Below are 22,742 nucleotides of genomic sequence, written 5' to 3' on the forward strand. Positions count from 1 at the left end.
TCTCTTTCCGGACTCCACCCGCCTGCACCCAGGTGATTAAAAAGCATTATTGCTCACACAAAGCCTGTTTGGTGGTCTCTTCACACCGACACGGATGTGCATGACAGTGAAGGACCTGGGTCATGGCTTGCCAGGAAGCAGGAGAAGGAGGCAAGTCCAGCCTCCCCTCATAGCCAGGACCTCAGCTTGCAAGGTTTCCCTGTAAACCAAACATAAAATGCTAAGGCCCCTCCCCCACCATCTGAATGGACTTCCTCCTCAGCCAGGGTTGTTTTTTTTGTTTGTTTGTTTTTTTTTTGAGACGGAGTCTCGCTCTGTCACCCAGGCTGGAGTGCAGTGACCGGATCTCAGCTCACTGCAAGCTCCGCCTCCCGGGTTTACGCCATTCTCCTGCCTCAGCCTCCAGAGTAGCTGGGACTACAGGCGCCGCCACCACGCCCGGCTAGTTTTTTGTATTTTTAGTAGAGACGGGGTTTCACCGTGTTAGCCAGGATGGTCTCGATCTCCTGACCTCGTGATCCGCCCGTCTCGGCCTCCCTAAGTGCTGGGATTACAGGCTTGAGCCACTGCGCCCGGCCAGCCAGGATTGTTTTAAAATTTAACCCGAGAAATTATGATGGGCAGTGGGGGTCAGCCATGCCTCATTCTACCTCTCCGGCATTAACATCCTCACTGACTTTAAGTCCGATAAGAAACGTTTCACCACCTCTTCTCTCTGAAGCCTGCTCCCTAAAGGCTTCCTCTGCAAATGACAACCTGGGTCTCCACGATCCTTTATCCTAACCCAGACATTCCTATCTGAGGATCCCAGGTCTTTGGACAAACTCAACCAGTTGTCAACTGGAAAATTTTTACATCTACCTATAGCCTGGAAGATCCCCGCCCTTCACGTTGTCCCTCCTTTCTGGGCCAAACCAATGTATTGTCGCTGAAAAGAGTCAAACTCTGTAAAATATTTGGAGAGATTTATTCTGGGCCAAATATGAGTGACCAGGGCCCATGACACAGCCCTCAGGAGGTCCTGAGAACACGGGCCCAAGGTGTTTGGGGTACAGCTTGGTTTTATACATTTTAGGGAGGCAGGAGACATCAATCAGATACGTTTAGAAATACAGTGGTTTGATCCGTATTTGCGGGACTACTTGAAGCAGGTGGGAGGGGAGTGGGGGCTGGGGGGTGGGAGGGTTCCAGGCTACAGGTAAATGTAAACAGTTTCTGGTTGACAATTGGTTGGTTGTCTAAAGACCTGGGGTAGACAGAAAGGGAGTGTTCAGGTGAACATAAAGATTGTGGAGACGAAGGTTCTTTAAAAGTCTTACAGTGACTGGCCTTAGAGACAACAGATGACAAAAGTTTCTATTCAGATGTTTATGTTTAAAGGGTGCTAGACCCTTAGGTAATCTCTTTAGGACTGGGAGGGCCTGGAAGAAAAACACCTAGCTGTGTTAATAGAGATCTTTTCCAGATGCAGATTTTCCCCCACAAAGGACAGCTTTGCAGGGCGGTTTCAAGATATGGCAAAGAAACGTGTTTGGGGGAAAATATTTTGATTTTCTTCCTTGCCTAGCCATGTTATGCCAGAGTCAGGTGGAAAGTAAGTGACTATATATAGGGCTAAACAAAACCCATCTGATGAGAGTTTATGATTTGTAGGGCATGACCAGACTCCTTAGATAGGAATTTGAGCAAGATAAAAAAAACAGAGTTTAGTCCTTAGTATTTCTTAAATGTATTTGATTGAAGTCTCATGTCTCCATAAAATGTATAAAACCAAGCTGCACCCGACCACCTTGGGCACCTGTTCTCAGGACCTCCTGAGGGCTGTGTCACGGGCCATTGGCCACTCATGTTCAGCTCAGAATCTTTTCTTTTTTTTTTTTTTTTGATATGGAGTCTCGCTCTGTCGCCCAGGCTGGAGTGCAGTAGCGCGATCTCTGCTCACTGCAAGCTCCACCACCTCCCAGGTTCACGCCATTCTCCTGCCTCAGCCTCCCTAGAAGCTGGGACTACAGGCGCCCGCCACCACGCCCAGCTAATTTTTTTGTATTTTTAGTAGAGACGGGGTTTCACCGTGTTCGCCAAGATGGTCATGATCTCCTGACCTCGTGATCCGCCTGCCTCGGCCTCCCAAAGTGCTGGGATTACAGGCATGAGCCACCGCACCCGGCCCAGAATCTTTTCAAATATTTTACAGAGGTTGACACTTTTTGTCGACACCCCCTTGGCCAAGAAGGGTCCGTTCCGTCAGTGGCTGGCGGGGGCGTGGTTAGGATTTCCTTCTGATTTCTCGGGGAAAGGCTCTTGCTTCTGTCTGCTGATCGCGTGCTGCAGGAGTTCCTCCGGTTGGCAGCTGGGCTTGAAACCGCCTTTGCAAAGCTATGACTGAGACAGTGAGAGATCTAACTTAACTGACTCCATCTTGCTTCTAACCTCCACGCTGTCCTTGTTCATTCCTGGGCGTTGGCTGAACTAACTTTGGGAGAGATTTAGTTTGTAGTTTATAGTTTAAACAAAGACAGTAACAACCTTTTCCCAAAGCAGACCTCCTTCTTGCCTGGGGACTAGACTAACATTAGTCACGAGATTAGAAATTGTGGTTTAGGAGTCACGTAGCCGGGGGTCATTTACAAGATTCTGACCCTCCCTGCACTTGATGGATCAGGTGGCACCACCCAGATCAATAAACTGGTTCATCTGATCTTGTGGTCCCTACCCAGGAACTGACTCAGCGCGAGAAGATGACTTTGACTCCCAGTGACTTCATCCCTGACCAGTCAGCACTCCTGGCTCCTGACTTCTCCCCACCCACCAAGTTGTTCTTAAAAAGTCTGTTCCCTTGGCACAGCTACACCATGGAATACTACGCAGCCATAAAAAAGGATGAGTTCATGTCCTTTGCAGGGACATGGATGAAGCTGGAAACCATCATTCTCAGCAAACTACCACAAGGACAGAAAACCGCACACCGTATGTTCTCACTCATAGATGGGAGTTGAATAATAAGAACACTTGGACACAGGGTGGGGAACATCACACTCCAGGAACTGAGGGGTAGTGGGGGACTGGGGGAGGGATAGCATTAGAGAAATACCTAATGTAAATGATGAGTTGATGGGTGCAGCAAACCAACATGGCACATGTGTACATATGTAACAAACCTGCACATTGCTCACATGTACCCTAGAACTTAAAGAATAAAACAAACAAAAAAAATCACCAAAACCCAAAAAAGCTCTGCTCCCCAAATGCTCAGGGAGATCTGAGTAATAATAAAACTCCGGTTTCGCACACAGCCGGCTCTGCATGAATGACTCTTTGTCTGTTGCAGTTCCCCTGTCTTGATGAATCAGCTCTGTCTAGGCAGTGGGCAAGGCGAACCCCTTGGGCGGCTCCAGGCTCATGGCTGTGTTGGTTAGATTCAGTTCTATGGGCTTCAAGTGCTAGAGGTCAGGAAGGGACCCTTCCCTTGAGCAGATCTCAATCCAAGTCCATCTCCCAAAATCAAAGTCTTCCATTCCACACCGATCATATAGATTATGAGTTTATCTTCCCAGGAGCAGAACAAAAACAAGATGACACCAGTCCCTCCTCCACCTACCCAGAGAGGCCTGCACAACTGACTCTTCCTTTTGTCCCCTTTTCTCCTCAAACGTCTACCTTACCTTATGTAAAATGCAGACTTACTGGGCACTAACTAAAGTCTCACAGGAATGCAACCATTGGCCTAATGCTTACCTGCCTCTTCCTACTTGCCTGCCCCCCTTTAAGGAAGTGTGTAAATACCAAACTTCCCAAAAACCTCTTTGGGAAACAGCCACAGATGTGCCTGCATCTTGCATTTTTCCCAGATGTGCCTTAAAGCAGGCTTAGTAAACCCTGACGGATAGAGAGCTTTGCCTCAGCCACTCATTTCAGGTATCAGTGTGAACCCTGATTTATAACCTGTTGGTTAGAAGCTTGGGAGGCCTGGACTCTGTAATGATGACTGGCATCTGTATTAGTCCATTTTCATGCTGCCAATAAAGACATACCCAAGACTGGGCAATTTACAAAATGAAGAGGTTTAATGAACTCACAATTCTACTGGGGAGGCCTCACAATCACGGTGGAAGGTGAAAGGCACATCTCACATGGTGGCAGACAAGAGAAGAGAACCTGTGCAGGGAAACTCCTCTTCATAAAACCATCAGATCTTATGAGACTTATTCCCTATCATGAGACCAGCACAGGAAACACCCACCCCCATGATTCAGTTACCTCCCACCAGGTCCCTCCCACAACACGGGGAAATTGTGGGAGCTACAGTTCAAGATGAGATTTGGGTGGGGACACAGCCAAACCATGTCAACATCTCAAATGGAGACAGTCTTGCGGGACTCAGCCCTTCGCCTGTGGGATCTGAAATGAACTCTGCTTCAGGATGGGAGTGAATTGCAGGACACTCAGCTGGTGTCAGAGAATCAGTCAGTGTGGAAAGAGGCAGAAAATTGAGTGGTGTAGGGAAAACTAGCACATCAGGAATGAGAGTGGTCTGTGTGAGAGTGTAGAGAAACTACGTTTTTCTCAGATTCATACTGACAAGAGATACCACAGGTGGAAGTAAACAGAGAGTGTCTCTTTCTGGTCCAGGCAAGGGGTGGAGGCCATTTTTGACTTTCACCTTCTGTGGGTTCATCTCTCCCTTGTTTGTTGGCTCTGAAGATTATTTATTTTTTCAACAGCTCAGTGACTTAAAAAACATATATGTTTTAAATACAGCACTTTAAGCTTCATTTATTTATTTCTTTTCTTTTTTTTTTTTTTTGAGATGGAGTCTCACTCTGTCACTGGGGCTGGAGTGCAGTGGCCGGATCTCGGCTCACTGCAAGCTCCGCCTCCCGGGTTCACGCCATTCTCCTGCCTCAGCCTCCCGAGTAGCTGGGACTACAGGCGCCGCCACCTCGCCCAGCTAGTTTTTTGTATATTTTTTTTTTTTAGTAGAGACGGGGTTTCACCGTGTTAGCCAGGATGGTCTCGATCTCCTGACCTCGTGATCCGCCCGTCTCGGCCTCCCAAAGTGCTGGGATTACAGGCTTGAGCCACCGTGCCCGGCCTGCTTCATTTATTTATTTCTTTAGAGACAAAATCTCATTCTGTTGCCCAGGCTGGAGTGCAGTGGTGTGATCTAGGCTCACTGCAGCCTCTGCTTCCCGGGTTCAAGCAATTCTCCTGCCTCCTGAGTAGCTGGGATACAGGCACCCACCATCACGCCCAGCTCAATTTTGTATTTTTAGTGGAGATGGGGTTTCACCATGTCCTTTTAGAACTTCCAGGGTTGTGAATAGTATTTAGTGAAGCTTACTTACTAAAACAGAAACTCAGAAGCAATTTCTACAAATTCTGTGTCGTTGAGTCTTCACTTTCTTGTCACAGTTTCGTCAGGTGCTCACTGCTTGCCATCCCGTGAGACGCTGGCTTCCCAAGCAGCCTCCAGTGCTCTGCTGTTACACGCCTGGGTCTGGGGACTCCAGTCTTGCAGCCCACCTCCTCCTCCGCCGGCTCCTGCCTTCCCTCCCCACGAGTCAAACCTGCTGGACGTTGGCCTGGGCCCTCCAGCCTCCGGAACTGGGATAAATGGTGTCTGTTGTTCAGTCCTCCAGGCTTCCTCTGTGGGATTTTTTTCTGGCAGCCAGAGCTGACAGAGGCAGCAGGGAGGGGACAGGTGGGTGCCTGAAGCAGAGGTCTGCATAGGGCGGTGTCACAAGGAGGCAGGAAGGAGACGTCTGTAGGATGTCTTCCAGGAGATGCTGTGGGATTTGGCGACTTGTCGGGGAGAGAAGCCCAAGGGGCCTCCCAATTCTGTGTCCCGGAAGATGGGAAAGATGGTGAGGCCCCCACCCAAGTGGATGCCATGGCTGAGTTATGCCCCCTGGTTCATATGTTGGAGTCCTCACCGCAGTATCTCCGAATGGGACCTTATTTGGAGATAGGTCTTTACAGGGGTGATTAGTTAAAACGTGGACCTCATGGAGTAGGGTGGGCCCTAATCTAATCTGTGTCCTTATGCAAAGAGATGAGGACGCAGAGACTCACAGAGGGACGAGCACATGAGGGTACAGGGATGGCAGCATCTGTAAGCCAGGAAGAGAGGCCTCAGGAGGACACAGCCCTGCGGCACCTCGATGGTGGATTCTGGCCTCCAGACGGTGAGACAATCCACTCCTGTTGCTTCAGCCACATGGTTTGTGGGGCAGCCCTAGCAAACTCACACAGCAGGGAACGGGGGGGTTCCCAAATGCCTGGGAGTGCAACTCAGTGAAAATTGTATATTTCTCTAATCACACAGAGGCTGAAACGAAAGAATCACAACACAAACTCGTGGGAGGTACGGATCGTATTTATTTAGCAGATCCAGCCCGGGTACTTACAAGGCGAAGCCCTGGGGCAAAGAGACCAGGCCAGGTCGGAGGTAGAAGAGGAGACTGGGCACCCCTCCTCCTCAGGAGAGGATCCTGGGATCTCTAATAATTCTGAGTCCTCTAGATCAACTCCAAAAGCGATCAGAGCTCTGGCAGCTCAGGCAGGATGAAGACGAAGGGTGGAGGAGCCAGGAGGTTGCAGGGACCCGGGAGAGGCGGCAGCAGGTCAGAGGATTCCAGTTTCAGTGTGTTTCCAGCAGGCTCACAGGAGGGGCCCAGGGATGTGGGATCTTGAAACCCTCAGAAGGCTGAAGTGGTGAAATCGGGAAAGGAAAAGGGGATTACGGGAGAATTAATGGGCAGGACCCAGTACGCCAGAAGCCCTCATGACCTCAGAGGCTGAGCAGCTGAGTACTGAGCCCTGAACACTAGGCTGCCTTAGTCCAGAGGAGGACAGACTCGGAGACATGCTTCAGAAATTCAGGCCACAGCTGCAGTAATTCAGCCCAGATCTGTAGGACCAGCTGAGGTTTGTGGGCAGAGCCTCAGATCTTGCACTGGCAGCACACGGGGACACAGCAGCTGGACTGGGAACAGCAGGGTTTGCAGCAGCTGGACTGGCAGCAGGATGACCCACAGCCTGAGGAGCAGCAGCAGGGCTTACAGCAACTGCACTGGGAACAGCAGGGCTTACAACAGCTGGACTGGGAACAGCAGGGCTTACAACAGCTGGACTGGGAACAGCAGGGCTTGCAGCAGCTGGACTGGGAGCAGCTACAGGAGCCACAGCCCCCCTTGGAGCCCCCACAGGAGCCGCAGCCCCCCTTGGAGCCCCCACAGGAGCCACAGCCCCCCTTGGAGCCCCCACAGGAGCCACAGCCCCCCTTGGAGCCCCCACAGGAGCCGCAGCCCCCCTTGGAGCCCCCACAGGAGCCGCAGCCCCCCTTGGAGCCCCCACAGGAGCCACAGCCCCCCTTGGAGCCCCCGCAGGAGCCATAGCTGGAGCAGGAACAGGCTGGCACACAGCAGCACACGGGCTTGCAGCAGCAGACGGGCACACAGCAGCTGGAGCCACAGCCCCCACAGCCGGAGCCACAGCCCCCACAGCCAGAGCCACAGCCTCCACAGCCGGAGCCACAGCCCCCACAGCCGGAGCCACAGCCTCCACAGCCGGAGCCACAGCCCCCACAGCCGGAGCCACAGCCCCCACAGCTGGAGCCACAGCCTCCAGAGCAGCCACAGCAGCCCATGGTTCTGGTGGATTGAGGGTGGAGCAGGTAGAGGAGCAGGTGAGAGGCAGGTGGCAGGTGCAGGTGTGGAGCTCCCTGAGCCCCCCCCGGCTCTTTATATTCCTGCCCAGGTGTTTGTACTGATCACATGAATACTTCTGTTGTTGTTTCTGCTGTTTCACATGCACAAGTGTTGTTTATAATCTCTTCACCGTCCTATGAGCCGCCATCAGCTCAAGCCAAGCTCTACTTTCCTTGGTTTCTAAATTTGGCCTCTTCCTCATAGGCGTTTCCCTTTGTTAGAAGACATTGGGCTCCCTCTCCGGCGGGTGTCCCAGGAGCCCGGGAGGCAGTGGTGGCTTGGCTGGCAGGTGGACCATTGTCCTTGGTGTTCAGTGCTCTCCTCACTGATGCAGACCCTCCACCCTCTGGCATTGGTGTTTATGTCAATGGTGGTCATTTTGTAAAATAAATAAATAAAGCAAAAATTAAAAAAATAAGCTGAAAGAAAAGGCTGCCTATAGGTTCCACCGCTTAAAAACTTCCAGTATAAATATTTTGTCAAATTTGTAAAACAGAGTTTTGAAGAGCGTGGATTTTATTTATTTATTTATTTATTTATTTATTTATTTATTTTTTTTTTGAGGCGGAGTCTCGCTCTGTCACCCGGACTGGACTGCAGTGGCCGGATCTCAGCTCACTGCAAGCTCCGCCTCCCGGGTTTACGCCATTCTCTTGCCTCAGCCTCCCGAGTAGCTGGGACTACAGGCGCCCGCCACCTCACCCGGCTAGTTTTTGTATTTTTAGTAGAGACGGGGTTTCACCGTGTTAGCCAGGATGGTCTCGATCTCCTGACCTCGTGATCCGCCCGTCTCGGCCTCCCAAAGTGCTGGGATTACAGGCTTGAGCCACCGCGCCCGGCCGAAGAGCGTGGATTTTAGTGTGGCCCTGGTTCTCTTTTGCCTTTCTTGCCTCTTCCTCCTGTATTCAGCTCACTCCTAATGACACGGATTAGACCCACGTTCCCTTCAGGTGAGCTGGGCTCACAGAGGGAACAGAGGAACAAGACTCTTCCTAATGCTTTCAAGTGGTCCTCAATTAAGTCTTTGTAAAAATTCCACAAATCAATGGATATTCTTCAAATTTATTCTTCTTGAAGCCTACAAAAATTTTGATTAGGCACCCTCTCTAATGCACTTTATTTTCTAAAAGATTAATTTTAATATTTTTTTGTTTTGAGAAGGAGTATCTCTCTTGTCACCAAGGCTGAAGTGCAGTGATGCGATCTCGGCTCACTGCAACCTCTGCCTCCTGGGTTCAAGCAATTTTCCTGCCTCAGCCTCCCCAGTAGCTGGGATTATAGGCACCCACACCAGGCCCAGCTAATGTTTTATATTTTTAGTGGAGATGGGGTTTCACCATGTTGGGCAGGCTGGTCTTGAACTCCTGACCTCAGGTGAACCACCTGCCTCGGTCTTCCAAAGTGCGCGCCCGGCCACGCCGGCCAAATTTTAATTTTTTATTGAGGTAAAATTTACATGCAGTGAATTTTTTTTTTTTTTCCTGAGTCTCACTCTGTTGCCCAGGTTGGAGTGCAGTGGTGCAATCTCGGCTCACTACAACCTCTGCCTCATGAGTTCAAGCAATTCTCCTCCCTCAGTCTCCCGAGTAGTTGGGATTACAGACACCCGCCACCACACCTAGCTAATTTTGTATTTTTAGTAGAGGTGGGGTTTCACTATGTTGGCCACGCTGGTCTCCAACTCCTGACCTCAGGTGATCCGACCACCTTGGCCTCCCAAATTGTTGGGATTACAGGCCTGAGCCACCGGGCTTGGGCTGCAATTTTTTTTTTTTTTTGAGACAGTGTCTCATTCTGTCACCCAGGCTGGAGGGCAGTGGTGAGATCCTGGCTCACTGCAGCCTTGACCTCCTGGGCTCCGTGCATATATTGAGTGTACAGTTCCATGAGTTCCGCTAAACATGTACTCATGTGCCCATCACCCCAACCATGACCAACTGCTCCACCCCCAGGAGGTTCACTTTTTTTTTTTTTTGAGACGGACTCTTGCTCTGTCACCCAGGCTAGAGTGCAGTGGCGCGATCTCTGCTCACTGCAAGCTCTGCCGCCTCCCAGGTTCACGCCATTCTTCTGCCTCAGCCTCCCTAGAAGCTGGGACTACAGGTGCCTGCCACCACGCCCGGCTAGTGTTTTTGTATTTTTAGTAGAGATGGGGTTTCACCGTGTTAGCCAGGATGGTCTCGATCTCCTGACCTCGTGATCTGCCTGCCTCGGCCTCCCAAAATGCTGGGATTACAGGTGTGAGCCACTGTGCCCAGAGGGAGGTTCACTTTCACAGCCTTCCCTTCCCACCCATTTCTCCAGGCACAGCTCTGCTGACCTGTTGTGCCTGTTGCTGAATGTTGCAAAAATGAAATTATTAGAAATGTACTCCGGTTTCTTTCCCTCATGATATTATTCTGTGTGTCAATGATTTGCTCTTCTTCTTCTTCTTCCTCTTCCTCTTCCTCTTCTTCTTCTTCCTCCTCTTCTTCCTCTTCTTCCTCTTCTTCTTTTTCTTCTTCTTCTTCTTTTTGAAACAGGGTCTTGCTCTGTCACCCAGGCTGGAGTGCAGAGTGGTGCCCTCATGGCTCACTGCAGCCTCGACCTCCTGGGCTCAGGCAATCCACCCCCCTCAGCCTCCCAAAGTGCTGGGATTACAGGCATGAGCCACCACGCCTGGCCTCATTCTTCTTTTTTAATCACTGCATAGTGTTTCTGTAGCAGGACGAGTCGCAGACAAGAACCCCTCAGACATCGAATTGTAGAAGGAAAGGGCTTTACTCAGCTGGGAGCATTGGCAGACTCACGTCTCCAACAACCGAGCTCCCCGTGTGAGCAATTCCTGTCCCTTTCAAGGGCTCACAGCTCTAAGGGGGTGTGTGTGAGAGGGCCGTGATCGATTGAGCAAGCAGAGGTTATGTGGCTGGGGCTGCACGCACCAGTAATTAGAACAGAACAAAACAGGACAGGGATTTTCACGGTGCTTTTCCACACAATGTCTGTAATCTATAGATCACATGACCGATTAGGTCAGGGGTTGATCTTTAACTACCAGGCCCAGGGTGTGGTGCGGGGCTGTCTGCCTGTGGATTTTAGTTTTTAATTCTTTTTTCTTTGGAGGCAGAAATTGGGCATAAGACAATATGAGGGTGGTCTCCCCCTTTATTCCATGTAACAGTATTCTCCGCTGCGTTCCCCCAGTCTCACGTTCATAGATATTTGAATTGTTCGTGGTATGGGGCTATGATGAATGACACGTCATCATGCCTTCCAGTCCTTCTGTACTCATGTTTTTAGTTTTAAATTTTGGTTAAATATTGAGGACCGGCCTTGCTAGACCATAGAGTAGTGTATGTTTAACTTGCTAAGAAATGGACAGCTTTCCGAACGCTCAAGCTGCTTTGCCCTTCCCAGCAATGCCTGAGACTGTCAGCTGCTCCAGGCCTGTCAGTACCGCCCGGCGGCTTTTCAAATGTGAGGCATTGCATGGGGGTACAATCACATCTCGTGTGGATTTTGACCTGCGTTTCTCTGATGACTAATGTTCGCAAGGATCCTTTCTTGCACTTATTGGACATTTGCACATCTTTCTTGTTTAAAAGTTTTGCTAAAATTGTTTGCCCATTTTATTGTGATTTTTTTGGTCTTTTCGTTATTGAGTTGTTGGAACTCTTCATAAATTCCATATCAAGAGTGTATGTATGAAGTGCTTTGCCATATGTATGTATACATATTTACATACATATTTCATATACATGTGTATATGTGTGTATATAATATATATGTACGTAGAATATATATATTATATATAATTTTCCTTTTTTTTTGAGACAGAGTCTCGCTCTGTCGCCCAGGCTGGAGTGCAGTGGTTCACGGTCTCTGCTCACTGCAAGCTCCACCTCCCAGGTTCACGCCATTCTCCTGCCTCAGCCTCCCAAGTAGCTGGGACTGCAGGCACCCGCCACCATGCCCAGCTAATTTTTTGTATTTTTTTTTAGTAGAAATGGAGTTTCACCATGTTAGCCAGGATGGACTCGATCTCCTGACCTCGTGATCTTTGGCCTCCCAAAGTGCTGGGATTATAGGCATGAGCCACTGCACCGAGCCTAATGTATATATTATATATAATTTTCTAGTATTTGGCTTGCCTTGTTATTGTCTCAACTTCTTTTTATATGGAATTTTTTTTTTTTTTTTTTTTTTTTTTTTTTTTTTTTTTTGAGGCGGAGTCTCGCTCTGTCACCGGGACTGGAGTGCAGTGGCCGGATCTCAGCTCACTGCAAGCTCCGCCTCCCGGGTTCACACCATTCTCCTGCCTCAGCCTCCCGAGTAGCTGGGACTACAGGCGCCTGCCACCTCGCCCGGCTAGATTTTGTATTTTTAGTAGAGACGGGGTTTCACCGTGTTAGCCAGGATGGTCTCGATCTCCTGACCTCGTGATCCGCCCGTCTCGGCCTCCCAAAGTGCTGGGATTACAGGCTTGAGCCACCGTGCCCGGCCGGAAATGTTTTTGATTTTGAAGTCCAATTTAACATTTGTTTTGACAGTTAGCACTTTCTTGTGACGTCTTTGAAAACTTTTTTTCCAAGCATTTCCTCTAGAAGCATTAGAGTTTTGGTTTTTCTATTTAGTTCTATGATGGAGCTCAAGCTAATTTTTGTGTGTAATGTGAGGTAGAAGTTGAGTTCCATTTTGTCACATTTTCATCCATTTTTTCAGTAACATTTGATAAAAAGACCATCCTTGCCGGGTGCGGTGGCTCACGCCTATAATCCCAGCACTTTGGGAGGCCAAGGAGGGCAGATCACCTGAGATCAGGAGTACAAGACCAGCCTGGCCAACATGGCAAAATCCTGTCTCTACTAAAAATATAAAAATTAGCTAGACATGGTGGTGGATGCCTGTAATCCCAGCTACCCAGGGGGCTGAAGCAGGAGAATCGCTTTAACCGGGGAGGTGGAGGTTGCAGTGAGCCAAGATTGCAGAACTGCACTCCAGCCTGGGTGACAGAGTGAGACTGTGTCTCAATATAAATAAATAAATAAATAAATAAATAAATACAAACAAGCCATGCTTATCCCACTAAAATCGCTGGTGTTTTTAATGACAATCGGCCGACGCTATGGTGAGTTTGTTCCTGTGCCCTGCTCTGCAGGGCTGTGTGCCGCTTCCTAATGCAAACACAGCGTCACTGTGACATTATGGGAGGTTTTGAAGTCAAGTATTGTGAGGCTCCAACTTCATTCTTCCCTTTAAAGATTGTTTTGTTTCCAATTTCTTTACCTTCCAGCTAAATTTTAGAACCAACTTGATCATCTTCTTTCTCTATACTTTGTCTCTTTGTCTTATTTCTTTTCTCAGTCTCTGGTCTTGCCTGACAGGAAATACCCACAGGTATGGAGGAGGAGGGCACCCTTTCATCTGGCACCCAACGTGGGGCCTTCCTCTAGGGTGAAGTTACGCTAAGAACGTGAGCATTGAGGACAGTTGATGAGAGATTCCCGAGTACATCCACAGTCGGCCTTGCAGTAAGCTTGTACGCTCGGAGGAACCCAGGGTAACAATGGGACAAACTGAAAGTAAATATGCCTCTTATCTCAGCTTCATTAAAATTCTTTTAAAAAGAGGGGGAGTTAAAGCTTCCACAGAAAATCTAATTATGCTCTTTCAAATAATAGAACAATTCTGCCCATGGTTTCCAGAACAGGGAACTTTAGATCTAAAAGATTGGGAAAAATTGGCAAAGAATTAATAAAGAAAGTAGGGAAGGTAAAATCATCCCACTTACAGTATGGACTGATTGGGCCGTTATTAAAGCAACTTTAGAACCGTTTCAAATAGAAGAAGACTGCATTTCAATTTCTGATGCCCCTGAAAGCTGTGTAATAGATTGGGAAGAAGAGGCAGAGACAGAATCCTGGAAAGGAACGGAAAGTTCATGTTGTAAATATGTAGCAGAGTCTGTAATGGCTCGGTCAAAGCAAAATGTTGACTACCATCAATTACAGGAGGTACTCTATCCTGAAACATTAAAATTAGAAGGAAAAGATGCAGAACCATTGGGGCCATTGGGGTTAAAACCATGATGGCCACCTCCTCCTCAGCTGAGTGAATGCTGGGGGAGGGAGCCTGAAACTAGGCTCTCTGCAACTCGGCTGGCCATGCCCATTATTGCCCAAGTTACAGTTCACTATGGTGAAGGAGCAATTCTCGCCCCGCAGCATCCTGTCTGGATCAAACAGTGGCCGCTCCCTAAGGAAAATTTGGGGGCACTACATAAAATAGTTAAAAAACTATTTAAAAAAGGACATGTTTCACCCACTTTCTCTCTTTAGAATTCTCCAGGGTTTGTAATTCAGAAAAAATCCAGCAGATGGCGCAGGCTAACTGACTTAAGAGTCGTTAATGCTGTAATTCAGTCCATGGCATTTCTCTAGCCCAGGTTGCCCTCTCCGGCCGTGAACCCCAAAGACTGGCCTCTAATTATAATTCATCTGCAGGATTGCTTTTTTACCATTCCTCTGACAAAGCAGGATTTTGAAACATTTGCTTTTACTATATCAGCCATAAATAATAAAGAACCAGCCACCAGGTTTCAGTGGAAAGTCTCGCCTCAGGGAATGCTTAAGAGTCCAACTATTTGTCAGACTTTTGTAGCTCAAGCTCTTCAGCCAGTTAGAGACAAGTTTTCAGACTGTTATGTCGTTCATCATGTTGATGATATTTTGTGTGCTGCAGCAATGAGAGACAAATTAATGGACTGTTACACATGTCTGCAGACAGAGGTTGCAAACACAGGACTGACAATAGCATCTGATAAGATTCAGACCTCGACTCCTTTTCATTATTTGAGAATGCAAGTAGAGGAAAGGGAAATTAAACCACAAAAAATAAAAATAAGAAAAGACACATTAAAAACATTAAATGACTTTCAAAAATTGCTAGGAGATATAAATTGGATTTGGCCAACTCTAGGCATCCCTACTTATGCCATGTCAAATTTGTTCTCTATTTTGAGAGGGGATCAAGAGTTGAATAGTGAAGGAACATTAACTCCAGAGGCAACTAAAGCAATTGAATTAGTTGAAGAAAAAATTTGGTCAGCACAAGTAAATAGAATAGATCACTTAGCCCCACTCCAACTTTTGATTTTTGCTACTGCACGTTCTCTAACAGGCCTTATTGTTCAAAACACAGTTCTTGTGGAGTGGTCCTTCCTTCCTCACAGTACAATTAAGACTTTTACATTGTACTTGGATCAGATGGCTATATTTATTGGTCAGGCAAGATTACAAATAGTAAAACTGTGTGGAAGTGACCCAGATAAAATCATTGTTCCTTTAAACAAGGAACAGATTAGACAAGCCTTTATCAATTCTGGTGCATGGCAGATTGGTTTTGCTGATTTTGTTGGAATTATTGATAATCATTACCCCAAATAAAAAATATTCCAGTTTTTAAAATTGACTACTTGGATTTTACCTAAAATTACCAGACATAAACCTTTAGAAAATGCTCTGATGGTGTTTACTGATGGTTCCAGCAAGGGAAAAGCAGTTTACACCAGGCCAAAAAGTGAGTCATTGAAACTCATATCACTCAGCTCAAAGAGCAGAGTTGGTTGCTGTCATTTCAGTGTTACAAGATTTTAATCAGCCTATTAACATTGTGTCAGATTCTGCATATGTAGTACAGGCTACAAAGGATGTTGAGACAGCCCTAATCATATATAGTATGGATGATCAGTTAAACCAGCTGTTTAATTTGTTACAACAAACTGTAAGAAAAAGAAATTTCCCATTTTATGTTACTCTTATTCGAGCACATACTAATTTACCAGGGCCTTTAACTAAGGTAAATGAACAAGCTGACTTGCTAGTATCATCTGCCTTCACGGAAGCACAGTAACTTCCTGCCCTGACTCATGTAAATGCAACAGGATTAAAAAATAAATTTGATATCACATGGAAACAGGCAAAAAATATTGTACAACATGGCACCCACTGTCAAGTCCTACACCTGCCCACTCAGGAGGCAGGAGTTAATCCCAGAGGTCTACGTCCTAATGAGTTATGGCAAATGGATGTCACACATGTACCTTCATTTGGAAAATTGTCATTTGTCCATGTGACAGTTGATACTTATTCACATTTCATGTGGGCAACCCCCCAGGCGGGAGAAAGCACTTCCCGTGTTAAAAGACATTTCTTATCTTGTTTTGCTGTCATGGGAGTTCCAGAAAAAAGTAAAACAGATAAGGGGCCAGGATACTGTAGTAAATCCTTTAAAAACATTCTTAAGTCAGTGGGAAATTACACATACAACAGGAATCTCTTATCCTTCCCAAGGACAGGCCACAATGGAAAGAACTAATAGAACACTCAAAGCTCAATTGGTGAAACAAGAGAAGGAAAGACACAGTAAGGAGCATAACACTCCCCAGGTGCAGCTTAGTCTAGCGCTCTATGCTGTAAATGTTCTAAACATTTATGGAAATCAGACCACTGCTTCTGCAGAACAATATTTTACTGGTAAACAGAACAGCCGACGTGAAGGAAAACTAATTTGCTGGAAAGACCACAAAAATAGAACATGGGAACTAGAGAAGGGGATAACGTGGGGGAGAGGCTCTGCTTGTGTTTCACCAGGAGAAAATCAGCATCCAGTTTGGGTGCCTACAACTTACAGAAGAAGTTGCCATCCGCCAAGAAAGCGGAGCTGACACAGTTAGCTGAAAAAAGCCTGAAGAAAACAAGGGTAATGTGAACTCCAGAGAATATGCTGCTTGGATGATTGTGTCAATGGGGGTGAGTCCCCCCATGTCTGCAGGAGCAGCTGCAGCTAATTATACTTCCTGGGCCTATGTGCCTTTCCTGCCCTTCATTCGGGCAGTCACATGGATGGATAATCCTACTGAAGTATATGTTAAAAATAGTGCATGGGTACCAGGCCCCACAGACGACTGTGGCCCTGCCCCACCTGAAGAAATAGCAATGATGATAAATATTTCCACTGGGTGTCGTTATCCTCCTATGTGCACGGGGAAGGCACCAGGATGCTGAATGCCTACAACCCAAAATTGGTTAGTAAAAGCACCTACTGTCAGTGCCACCAGTAGATTTACTTAGCACATGGTAAGCGGAATGTCACTCGGGCCACAGATAAATAATTTACAAGATTCTTCTTACCAAAGATCATTAAACTTTAGGTCTAAGAGAAAGCCTTGCCCCAAGGAAATTCCCAAAGAATCAAAAGACCCGGAAGTCTTAGTTTGGGAAGAATGTGTGGCTGATACTGCATTGGTATTACAAAACAATGAATTTGCAACCATTATACACTGGGCCCCTCGAGGCCAATTATATTATGATTGTACGGGCCAGACTCACTCATGTCCACAGGCCCCATCCGTCTGGCCCACTAATCCAGCCTATGATTATGATTTAACTAAAAGGCTGGACCAGGTTTGTAGAAGGTTAGAATCACCCTATCCATGGAAATGGGGTGAAAAGGGAATTTCATCTCCTTGACCTGTTACTGATCCTGAACATCTCAAATTATACAAGCTTAGTGTGGCCTCACACCACATTAAAATTTGTTCTGGAAATCAAGCTAGAGGAACAAGCGATCGTAAGCCATATTATACTATTAACCTAAATTCCAATCTGACAATTTCTTTCCAAAGTTGTGTAAAACCTCCTTATATATGTGCTAGTTGTAGGACACATAGTTATTAAACCAGATTCCCAAACTATAACTTGTGGAAATTGTAGATTGTTTACTTGCATTGATCCAACTTTTTTTTTTTTGAGACAGAGTCTCGCTCTGTCGCCCGGGCTGGAGTGCGGTGGCCGGATCTCAGCTCACTGCAAGCTCCGCCTCCCGGGTTCCAGCCATTCTCCTGCCTCAGCCTCCCGAGTAGCTGGGACTACAGGCGCCGCCACCTCGCCCGGCTAGTTTTTTTTTTTTTGTATTTTTTAGTAGAGATGGGGTTTCACCGTGTTAGCCAGGATGGTCTCGATCTCCTGACCTCGTGATCCGCCCGTCTCGGCCTCCCAAAGTGCTGGGATTACAGGCTTGAGCCACCGCGCCTGGCCTGATCCAACTTTTGATTGGCAGCACCATATTCTGCTGGTGAGGGCAAGAGAGGGCATGTGGATCCCTGTGTCCATGGACCAACCGTGGGAAGCTTCCCCATCTGTCCATATATATATATTTTTTTGAGATGGAGTCTCGCTCTGTCGCCCGTACTGGAGTACAGTGGCCGGATCTCAGCTCACTGCAAGCTCCGCCTCCCGGGTTTACGCCATTCTCCTGCCTCAGCCTCCGAGTAGCTGGGACTACAGGCGCCCGCCACCGCGCCCGGCTAGTTTTTTGTATTTTTAGTAGAGACGGGGTTTCACCGTGTTAGCCAGGATGGTCTTGATCTCCTGACCTCGTGATCCGCCCGCCTCGGCCTCCCAAAGTGCTGGGATTACAGGCTTGAGCCACCGCGCCCGGCCCAATTATGGGTCTTATTACAGTCACAGTGACTGCGGTGGCTGCTAGAATTGCTTTACACTCCTCTGTTTAAACTGCAGAATATGTAAATAATTGGCAAAAGAATTCCTCAAAATTGTGGAATTCTCAGACCCAAATAGATCAAAAATTGGCAAACCAAATTAATGATCTTAGACAAACTGTCATTTGGATGGGAGATAGGCTCATGAGCTTGGAATATCTTTCTCAGTTACAGTGTGACTGGAATACGTCAGATTTTTGTATTACACCCAGAGCCTATAATGAGTCTGAGCATCACTGGGACATGGGTAGACGCCATGTACAAGGAAGAGAAGATAATCTTACTTTAGATATTTCAAAATTAAAATAATAAATTTTGAGGCAGCAAAAGCCCATTTAAATCTGGTGCCAGAAACTGAGGCAATCGTGAACGATGCTGATAGCCTCACAAATCTTAACCCCGTCACTTGGGTTAAAACCATCAGAAGTTCCACTATTGTAAATTTCATATTAATCCGTGTATGTCTGTTCTGTCTGTTGTTAGTCGACAGGTATATCCAGCAGCTCTGGAGAGACAGTGATCAGTGAGAATAGGCCATGAAGACGATGGCAGTTTTGTCAAAAAGAAAAGGGGGATATGTAGGGAAAAGAAAGAGAGATCAGACTGTGACTGTGTCTGTGTAGAAAGGGAAGACATAAGAAACTCCATTTTGACCTGTACCCTGAACAATTGCTTTGCGCTGAGATGCTGTTAAACTGTATCTTTGCCCCAACCTTGAACTCACAAAAGCATGTGTTGTATGGAATCAAGGTTTAAGGGATCTAGGGCTGTGCAGGATGTGCCTTGTTAACAAAATGTTTACAGGCAGTATGCTTGGGAAAAGTCATCGCCATTCTCCAGTCTCAATAAACCAGGGGCACAATGCACTGCGGAAAGCTGCAGGGACCTCTGCCCCGGAAAGCCGGGTATTGTCCAAAGTTTCTCTCCATGTCATGGTCTGAAATATGGCCTTGTGGGATGGAAAAGACCTGACTGTCCCCCCGTCCGACACCCATGAATGGTCTGTGCTGAGGAGGATTAGTAAAAGAGGAAAGCCTCTTGCAGTTGAGATAGAGGAAGGCCACTGTCTCCTGCCTGCCCCTGGGAACTGAATGTCTCAGTATAAAACCTGATTGTACATTTGTTCAATTCTGAGATAGGAGAAAACCCCCCCTGTGGTGGGAGGCGAGACGTGTTGGCAGCAGTGCTGCCCTGTTACTCTTTACTCCACTGAGATGTTTGGGTGGAGAAAAGTGTAAATCTGGCCTGCGTGCACATCCAGGCGTAGTACCTTCTCTTGAACTTATTTGTGACACAGATTCCTTTGCTCACATGTTTTCTTGCTGAACTTCTCCCCACTGTCACCCTGCTCTCCTGCTGCATTCCTCTTGCTGAGATAGTGAAAACAGTAATTAACAAATACCGAGGGAACTCAGAGGCCGTGCTGGTGCAGGTCCTCCATATGCTGAGCGCCGGTCCCCTGGGCCCACTGTTCTTTCTCTAAACGTTGTCTCTGTGTCTTATTTCTTTTCTCAGTCTCTCGTCCTGCCTGACAAGAAATACCCACGAGTGTGGAGGGGCTGGACCTCTTCAGGCACAGAAAGGCAGCCAGGGCTCTGTGCTGGGCTGGCTCTGTCCCTACATAGATAGATAGATAGATAGATAGATAGATAAGTAGATAGATCGATACATACATACATGCATAGATGGATACATAGATACATAGCTAGCTAGATACATACATACATACATAGATGATACAGAGATACATTAGCTAGCTAGATACATACATACATAGATGGATACATAGATACATAGCTAGCTAGATACATACATACATAGATGGATACAGAGATACACAGATGAGAGATAGATAGGTAGATACATAGATAGATACATAGATGATTCTGAAGAATTGGACGATATAATTACAGAGGCTGAGCAGCTCCACAGTCTGCTGTCTGTGAGCTGAAGGTGTCCCCTGCTTGCTTCAGGACTGAGTCTGGTTCCCCGATCACTCTGACCAGAGATTCATGCTAAGATGCTCCCTTGGTGGCCACTCCACACCCAGCCAGCATCTCTAGGCTCCATGCAGGGTCTCCCTACGCTCATTATCCAAGATTCCTGGGGGGCGGGAAACCATCAGGTCTTGAAAACATTCACTAGCAGCAGTGGTGCATGCCTGTAGTACCAACTACTCGAGAGACTGAGGCAGGAGGATCCCTTGAGCCCAGGAGTTCAAGACCAGCCTGGGCAGCGCAGTGAGACTATTAAAAACAGAAGGAGGAGGAGGAGGAGGAGGAGAAAGAAAATAACCACAAACAAGCAAACAGCTAACAATGTTATTTATTTATTTATTTATTTATTTAGGACAGGGTCTCACTCTGTCACCCAGGCAGGAGTGTGGTGGTACAATCATAACTCACTGCAGCCTCAACCTCCCAGGCTCAAGAGATTCTTCCACCTCAGCCTCCCCATTAGCTGGGACTGCAGGTGTGCACCACCATGCCCAGCTAATCTTCTTTTTATTTTTCTGTAGAGACGGGGTCTTGTATGTCACCCAGGCTGGTCTTGAACTCCTGAACTAAAGTGTTCCTACTTCCTTAACCTCCCAAAGAACTGGGATTACAGGAGTGAGCCACCATGCCCAGCCCAGGCTGACCACCTTTTTTTTTTGTTTGTTTTGAGACGGAGTCTTGCTCTGTTGCCCAGGCTGGAGTGCAGTTGTGTGATCTCGGTTCACTGCAAGCTCCGCCTCCTGGATTCACCCCATTCTCCTGCCTCAGTTTCCCGAGCAGCTGGGACTCCAGGTTCCCATCACCACGCCTGGCTAATTTTGTGTGTGTGTGTGTTTTTAGCGGAGACGGGGCCAAGCTGACCACTTCTGAAAGTGTTCTCCATCAAGCAGCTCATTTACTTAACGATATCACTTATTCCCACACATACCTCCCAGATCTCTTCCATGTCTTTGCAGAACCACCTCTCTTAAGTAGATATTCCACAGTCATATTTACAATGCAAATTTCAAGTAAAATTGCAATACTTGCAAAAAAAAAGAAATGTAGGATTCTGTGATGTCAATGAAAGTGACATTGGAGAACCTCTGCTGGGAGCCAGGCAAGGCCACCGCAGTGAAGATCAGGCAGTTCACCCTGAAAGAGAAGCTGGCCAAGGAGAAAAGATAGGGGCCTCCCAACGGGGTAAGTTGACCTCAAAGAGAGGCGTTCGTGAAGGATGAGAAGGAGCTCAGTTGTTTTTGCAATGTGACTCCCTTCAGCATCATTCTGTAATGGTCCACTGTGAAATGAAGGATGTTGCAGCAGGCAGTCCTATGATTTTATCAAAAAATTATGCATGAAATATCCAACATTCGATTTTCTCTTTGTTGATTTCATGGAAAGTTACAACTGTGTTCTACATCTTGCTAACTATCACGTGTCATCTGTTCATTATTAGGGAAGATTTTGGTTTTCTTTTGCTTTCTCTTCTACCCCCCACACCCTAAGCATAGACAGCATTGGTTCTGTTGGGCCTATTTCCAATGGCTGGCTGGCAGCAGGCTTTTCTCTGGTGCCCGTTACTGAGGTAGGGAGGCCGTCTTTGATCTGCAGGTCACTGGGTCCTTCCTGGGCCAAACACCTCCCCTTCCTCCCTGGAGAAATCTCTTCATCACATAGCAAGACATGAATTTACCCACGGGAGCCACAGGCCAAGCAAAGAGAACGCCCAGTGAGCCATGGAGGGAGAAGTTTCCAGCGTCTTCTTCTGGACCCACTGACCCCACAGCAGCCCCTCCTGCCCCACTGGCCAGGCTGGATGCAGCCACCAACTCCCTACCTGCAGTGTGGTCCACCTTCATGGAGTCTCATCATAGTGTACCCTTAAAGAGGGTTCCTTTCATTTCAGCTTTTTTTTTTTTTTTCTTTTGAGACGGAGTCTCGCTCTGTCGCCCAGGCTGGAGTGCAGTGATGTGATCTCGGCTCACTGCAAGCTCCGCCTCCCAGGTTCACGCCATTCTCTTGCCTCAGCCTCCCCAGCAGCTGGGACTACAGGCGCCCGCCACCACGCCCGGCTAATTTTTTGTATTTTTAGTAAAGACGGGGTATCACCGTGTTAGCCAGGCTGGTCGCAATCTCCTGACCTGGTGATCCGCCCGCCTTGGCCTCCCAAAGTGCTGGGATTACAGGCGTGAGCCACCGCGCCCGGCCTCATGTCAGCTTGAATTGTCCTTTGCTGCTCAAAGGCCTTCTAAGTGTTATCATTTACCAGGTAGAACTGAGAACTCTTTAGCTCCCCAGATTTCTCCAGGTTTTCTAGAACTCTCCTCCTGGCTGGCAAACTAGCCAGTTCTTTCAAGCTCACCCTGTTTTTGTAATACCTTGATAAATGCAGCTGCAACAACCCACGCAGGAGGGGCATTGTGTTTTCTGGACTCTTCCCTCAGGGATACATGATCTGGGGCAGTCTTACCAAATACATAATAACTACCTTTCTCGCCTCTGATAACTTTCCTT

The 22,742-nt window shown here is 47.4% G+C and overlaps 1 protein-coding gene across 1 annotated transcript; it reads left to right on the top strand.

Annotated features, from left to right (window-relative positions):
* Positions 1-6,325: 6,325 nt before the first annotated feature.
* Positions 6,326-8,124, top strand: LOC117080713 (foot protein 1 variant 2-like). Its single transcript, XM_033205947.1, has one exon. It carries the CDS (start codon positions 7,027-7,029, stop codon positions 7,777-7,779), a length of 753 nt encoding a protein of 250 aa, XP_033061838.1. The 5' UTR covers positions 6,326-7,026; the 3' UTR covers positions 7,780-8,124.
* Positions 8,125-22,742: the final 14,618 nt, after the last annotated feature.

Source organism: Trachypithecus francoisi, unplaced genomic scaffold (assembly GCF_009764315.1).
Source record: "Trachypithecus francoisi isolate TF-2019V2 unplaced genomic scaffold, Tfra_2.0 Lachesis_group8, whole genome shotgun sequence".
Classification (NCBI taxonomy): domain Eukaryota; kingdom Metazoa; phylum Chordata; class Mammalia; order Primates; family Cercopithecidae; genus Trachypithecus; species Trachypithecus francoisi.